General features: G+C 44.8%; 1 protein-coding gene across 1 annotated transcript; it reads right to left on the reverse strand.

The window, feature by feature from the left end:
* Positions 1-1,574: 1,574 nt before the first annotated feature.
* Positions 1,575-2,659, reverse strand: Imp3 (IMP U3 small nucleolar ribonucleoprotein 3). Its single transcript, XM_005000812.4, has one exon. It carries the CDS (start codon positions 2,610-2,612, stop codon positions 2,058-2,060), a length of 555 nt encoding a protein of 184 aa, XP_005000869.1. The 5' UTR covers positions 2,613-2,659; the 3' UTR covers positions 1,575-2,057.
* Positions 2,660-6,931: the final 4,272 nt, after the last annotated feature.

Genomic DNA, 6,931 nt, shown 5'->3' on the forward strand with positions numbered 1-6,931 from the left:
CACAACCACCTTACTCTTCCCTGAAATCTATGCATCTGGGTGCTCCTTCAAATGGGCAGACTGTGCCCAGCTACCAAAGCTAGGGGTTAGAGCTCTCTCTCCCTCACTACTAAGCAGATAGATGGTACCGAAAAAAACATGGCCTTTGAGGTCTCAGGAACCTGGATTTAAACTCTAGCTTTGGATGCACTCTTGTCTCATTTCACAAACTGACAAATATGGATACCACCACTTACCTTATATAGTTTGTTGAAAGAGTAAATGGCAGATTCTTCCCTAAAGCTTTCCCAGTTCCATGCTTGCTGTCCACTCAACATCTCATCTGGCACTCTGACAAGGCCAATCACACTGTCTAGTGTTGCTGCTTTTCCCTGCTACTTGTAAACTCAAATTCTGAGATCTAAACTCAAGACACCCCTAAGGGCTGGTATGCAGAAATCTCTTAAAAGGGACATGATGCCATCCACCAACTGGCAATACAACACCGAGTAATTTCACCTATCTCTGCCTTAATTCCCTCATCTGTAAAGTGAAGAATAATTGGCTTCTCCACTTCTTGTTGAGGGAGCGTCGCATAGATTAATACATGCGTCACACAACTGTCCCTAAGATACAGAAGCATTTGCCATTATTACCCCATGGCACCTCTTTATCATTTCTACTCCAAATGCTGTCTCACGCTTGGGGAAGCAGAGAAATCATATCTAAAAGCCAATTCACCGCCACAGCTTTCTAGTTTCCCTTTTTAGTTGTAAAAGGGATTGAACCCAGGGCCTTCACACTAATCTATATTCCCAGCCCTTTTCTATTTCTGAGACAAGGCCTTGCAACGATGTTGCTACCAGGTTGGGGCTCAAACTTGCCATCATCATGCCTCAGCCTCCTAGAGTGCCAGGATTACAGGTGTGAATCACCACACCTGGTTTATAGAAATCTGGAGTAAGCCAGGTGTGGTGATACATGCCTGAAATTCCAGTACCCAGGAAGCTGAGGCAAGAGAGTATCGAGTTCTATGCCAGCCTGACCTACATGAGATCCAGGCCAGCTTGGAATACATAGCAAGATCCTGTCTCAAATAAATAAATAAATGTCTGGGGGGTAAAAGTCGATATTTTCTCTACCCTCTCTTTTTAATTCTCTTCCACTTCTTTTTTGCGTGGGAGACATGGACTCCAGGACCTCCCACATGCCCAGATTCCTCTACTATTTCTAAGAACATCTGTTTCCTGGAACCTCCTGGGCCACTTCTAACCACTAGATGGCCAAGCTGTAAAGTGATTATTTCCTTAGGCAAGCAAACACTCGCTCCTCTAACACAGTATTTATGGGACTGGAATATCAACAGGAAGTCCTGTAGGGAAGAGCTTGGCCAAAACACTCATTCCAGTAAAGGGATGGGTAAAGAGATAAATTTGCTCAGCACTGTGCAGCATTCTACAGCCTCCATGTATGGTCCCCGTGGCAGACCTCACCCACAGAGGGGTCACTGCTGATCCCACGACTCCCTCTGGGTTCCTGAGCCAGGAAAAGATATAGACATGAATCTCTGTAATAAAACCAGACAAATAAAAAGCTACATTTACAAAGCGGGTGGGCCATTTATTTGTATCAGGAAAGCGTTCCTTTAAATACGGGAGGAACCCTTACCACGAACGTTTCATCCACTTTAATGGCAACTTGGGCCCAAACTGTCCATCCATCACGGCTTACGATCAGAAGCAAGTATTCGACTTAAATAAATTGAAGAAACTGTTCCTGCCACAAGATGATAATGGAAACAGGAAGAGTAACGTTCCTGCTTCTACACAGCAATGTCTTCTGGTACTGGAGGCTGACAATCTCCAGGGAGCAAAAAACCGCTTCCTATCTTCTAAGTAGTCAGTTCTGTGAAAATTCCCTGGCGAACAGGAGCGACCCTTCATACCTCGGCTTGTGACCTGCAGTTGCGGCAAGTTCTTGAAAATCCTCAACTATGGGACACTTGTCTAGAGCACTCTCTGATCGCCAGTCAGGCGTTTCCCAACATGAAGAGACAGCTGGAGCAATAGGGAGAGTCACTAGGCATCCAGATCAAAGTCATCACGCTCCTCATTGTACTCCAGCACGTGTCGCTTGATCTTGGATGAGTCCACCCAGGTGACAAAGTCTTCCATGCTGCGGGTAACAAGGAAGGCCGGGTCGGTCACCACGTCCGGGCCCACGCGCACGTGGCCCTGCTCCACAAAGGCCACAGCGGCCTGGAGATGCTGCGCCATGCGCAACTTGAGAAGCACCGTGGGCAGGCGGCGGCGGCAGAAGGACGAGGCCGTAACGAAATCGCAGAGCTCCAGTGAGCCGCGCGTGGGCACCAAGCCCAGAGCATAGAGCTTGTTTAGCAGCGCGGCGGAGGCGCGCACACGGAACGGGTCGCGCTCGGGCAGATCGCGCAGTCGCCGCGCCAGCTCGCGCACCGCCCGACTCAGCTGGTTGTACTTCGTGTAGTCCTCGCGCCGCTGCAACCGGTAGCGCCGCAGCACGCGTAGTTCGTGGAGGTTGTGGTCGGTGACCTCCCAGTTCAGGAAATCCACTTGCTTCAGCAGCTTCTGCTCGTGGAACTTCAGCTTCCGCACCATGATGGCAGCTGCAGAACAAACGCCCCGGAAGCTGCCGCTGTCTTCAAACGCCCACGTGTCTTCCGCCTCTGCACACCAAGATTGGGTGGTCCCGGAGGTCATGGACCAATGAGATTGGGCATTTAACCACTCCCGCCCCGCTCTTCCATTGGCTAAAAAGTGACTACGCCCTCCTGTTAATGTTTTGCGTTTTTCTCCTACTCCCTCTTCTTTCAGGGAGGAGAAGAGGCGAACCGGCTGGGCGGTCGCAGAGCGGCCCTGCCCGTTTCCTAGCAACTGAGAGAGCGTCCAACGTCCTGTGGTTTACTTTAAAGCTCTACCTTTTGGAAACTCTCAAGACCGTCGCCCCTGAAGAGCTAAAAAAGTCAGTCCCGGGGAAGAAAGGTGACTGCCAGGCACTTCTCATCTGGGTTACCTTTGCCAGTGGTCCGTTAGGCTCCTTCCTCGTGAAGACCTTTCTCGGGCAGGGGTCCCAGGGCTGACCGAATGGTCCTGTCTCCCTCCACCGTCAGGTCCTCAACCCAGGCGAGATTGATTGCGCCTGCTAGGGAGGCTGGGCTGCCCCGAATCTGCAACTGATGATTCCAGGGTCACTGCCTACGGATCCGCTAGAAAACCCTCTGGAAATATTTTTGTTTTTCGTGGTACTGGGGTTGAACCCAGGGCCTCGAACATGTTAAGCAAGTGCTCTTCCACTGAGATGAGGATAGGTATTTTTAATAAAAGTGTCACGTCACTCATGAAATCCAGCGAATTTGAGAAACTTAGAAAACTTGGACTGCACCTGCAAGCCCTAACACTTTAGTCTGGGTTTAGAGGAATTAGCCCCACAGGAGTGGCTTTTTGGACAGTGAGCAATGAGTTAAAGCTGCCTGGACTGGTCCGATCTAACAATCACATCTGAGTGCGGCGCTGCCGGATGGATTCCTTTTTTAGCCAGGACTTTGACGCCACCTAGCTTCTTTTCGGATCATTTTTGTTTTGTGCTTTTCATTGTCTTTAAATATAGTGTTTGTATCTGGAAAATAATACATATGTAACATGTAAGTTTTTTTTTTTTGTCTTTTTTTCATTTTTATCGGTACCAGGGATCGAACTCACGACTGCCTGTTTTTTTTTTTTTTTTTTGAACAGCGTTGGTATTTGAACGACTGCCTGTTTTGCAAGGCAGGTACTTAGGCCACTGAGCTAAATCCCCATCCCTTACATGTAAGTTATTATGCATAACGAATACTCATGAACCCAACAGTTTAAGTACACATCACCAAGACCTACCTGTTTCACCCACTATATTGTTGATTATTTTCTTTTGTTTAAAGAGAATTTTTTTTTTTTTTGTCTTTTTCCTTTTTATCAGTACCGGGGATCCAACTCAGGACTGCCTGCTTGCAAGGCAGGCGCTTATGCCGCTGAGCTAAATCCCCAGCGTTTAAAGAGAATTTTAACATTATACATACATCCCTAAATACACTGTAGACAGAAATATTAGGCCCTATTTCTGATCTACTGTATCTGAGTCTGCTTTTTTTTTTTATGAATCTGCATTTTTAACAAGTTAAATTTGTGTGCATGCTGACCTTTGGGAAATGTTGCATAGAAACAAGACACTGAGGTGGATGTGGTAATGCAAACCTGTAATGTCAGCACTCTGGGAGACTGAGGCAGGAGAATCACAAATTCAAGTCCAGCCTGATCATTTAGCAACTTAGTCCCTGTCTCAAAATAGAAAAAAATTAAAAAATGGAGAATGTGGCTCAGTGTGAAGGTTCTGTGTTCAATTTTAGCATTGCCAACAAAATAAAATAAAACAAAAGAGAGACATACTGTGTAACAGTTCATATGTACAGCTGTACTTGCTTTCAATCTTGCTATGTAATAGGCCATTTTTGACTCTTTAACCCATTTATTTTTCTGTTTGATTTTTTTTTGAATTTTTTTGAGGGGCTTTTTTTTGTTTGTTTGTTTTTTTGAGACGGCATCACTATTCAGTTCTGGCTGGCCTTGAACTCACTACGTAATACAGGCTGGCCTCTAACTCAGGGCAATCCTCCTGTCTCAGCCTCTCAAATGCTGGGACTACAGGTGTGTATACCATGACTGGTTTACTACTAATATCCTGTGTCTCCTGTTGCACATATGTACTAATTTCTTGTACACACTGGAATAGAATTGCTGTTTGACCTTACCAACTTGTTTTCCAAAGGGCTAATGGGGTTGTACCTATATACCTTCTACCCATGCATGAGGATTTTTTCTGCTGCTCATTCTCCCTGATGCTTGGTTGTTAATTTAAACAAATGATCTTTGCACTGAGCAACATCCCCAGTCATTAGTTTTTTGTTGTTGTTTTGAGACAAAGACTCACTGAGTTGCCCAGGCTGGGCTAGATCTTAAAATCCTTTTGCCTCAGTCTAAAGTAGCTGAGATTAAAGATGTGTGCCCTTGTGCCTGACAGTTTTCAAAGTCTTTGCCAACCTGGTGTGTATTTTTATAAGACAGAGTCTTGCTGTGTATTTACTTCAGACTGGACTTGAATTCACTATGTAGCCCAGGTTGGCCTCCAACTCATGGCAATTCTCCTGCCTCGGTTTCCCAAGTATGGGTATTACAGACATGTGCTATCATACCTGTCTGGATTGCTGACTCTGAAGATGAAAGGGGGCCAGAAGCCCAGAGATGTGGGCAGCTTCCAGGAAGATGGAAAAAGCAGGGAGAGGAAGTATCCCTAAGGAAGGCACACAGCCCTCCCAGTAGTTTGATTCAAACCCAGTTAGCTCCTCTTTGGATTTCCAGTTTCCATTTTTGTGACTTTTATTTTTCTTTTTGGTGTTTTGAGACCGAGTCTTGCTGTGTAGTTCAGGCTGACCTTGAACTCATTATGCAGCCCAGGTTAGCCTCAGACTTGTGCAATCCTTTGTTTTTTGGTACCAGGAATCAAATTCACAACCTTGTGTTTGCCAGGCGCTTACACCACTGAGCTAAATCCCTGGCCCTATGGCAATCTTCTTGTCTAAGCCTCCAGAGTTCTGGGATTACAGGTATGCACTATTATGCCCAACTCAAGATGACAAATTTGTATTGTGTGAAGCCACTAAGTTTGTGGTTATTTGTTATAGCTGCAAAGGAAAACAAGTACAGATCGTATACTTTTTTACTAATTAATTTGGAGAGGGTTTTTGTTGTTGTTGTTTTACTACATTGAGGTGTTCTTTTTACAGACAGTATATTCTCCTTAGCTGGTTATATAGGGCGTACATTTCATTTCCCAGTTTGTATTTTACCCTACCCTCATATTCCCCAGCCTCCCTTCCATCTTCAGTATTTTTTTTTTTTTTTTTGGTCTTTTTCGTTTTTATCGGTACCGGGGATTGAACTCACAACTGCCTGCTTGCAAGGCAGGCGCTTATGCCGCTGAGCTAAACCCCCAGCCCCACATCTTCAGTCTTCTTTATAACTTAAAAATAAATTATCCAACAAAGCCTTTTAACTTTTCTAATATATTAGGCTACTTTCTGACACTCATTCATCGGTTACTTCCTTGTAAAAGTTTACTAATAAATTGAATGTGTTTGCAGTAGTACTTTTGGTTAATTTCCTTCTTTTCCAGACAATAGACTTAATAAAGATAGTTATCTTTCCATGTCTGTGGGGGCTTGTCCCAGGATCCCAGGAATATCAAGAACCAAGGAAGATTAAGTCCCTTGTATAACATGGCATGGTATTTACATAGAACCTAAATATATCCTTGCATAAACTTTTCTTTTCTTTTTTCTTTTTTTTTTTCTTTTGCTAGTACTGGGGACTGAACCCAGAACTTTTGCACTGACCTACATACCCAGATCTTTTTTTTTTTTTTCTTTTTTCTTTTTATCGGTACCGGGGATCGAACTCACAACTGCCTGCTTGCAAGGCAGGCACTTATGCCGCTGAGCTAAATCCCCAGCCCTAATCCCCAGCTCTTTTTATATTTCATTTTGCACTGACTCATTAAATTGCCCAGGCTGGGCCTGAATTTGCAATCCTCCGGGCTCAGCTTCTCAGAGTGTCCCTACACTTTAAATAATTTCTAGATTACTTATTTTAACTACAATGGAAATGGCATGTAAGCTGTTATACTGTGGTTTTTGTTTTTTTTTTTTTTTTTTGTCTTTTTGAGACAGGGTCTGTCTATGCATTCAGGTTGGCCTTGAGCTCACTTTGTAGCCTAGGCTGGTCTTGAACTCACAACAATCTTCTGCCTCAGCCTCCCAAGTGCTGGGATTATAGGCGTGAGCCACCATACCGGGTTTATATTGTGTTTTTTTGTGGGTGGTGACAGG

This window comes from Cavia porcellus, unplaced genomic scaffold, assembly GCF_034190915.1.
Source record: "Cavia porcellus strain 051 isolate PalLab524CR breed Dunkin Hartley unplaced genomic scaffold, mCavPor4.1 scaffold_38, whole genome shotgun sequence".
NCBI classification, from domain to species: domain Eukaryota; kingdom Metazoa; phylum Chordata; class Mammalia; order Rodentia; family Caviidae; genus Cavia; species Cavia porcellus.

Excerpts from the sequence above, each read along its gene's own strand:
- Imp3 (XM_005000812.4), bottom strand. The coding sequence starts at position 2,612 with ATGGTGCGGAAGCTGAAGTTCCACGAGCAGAAGCTGCTGAAGCAAGTG.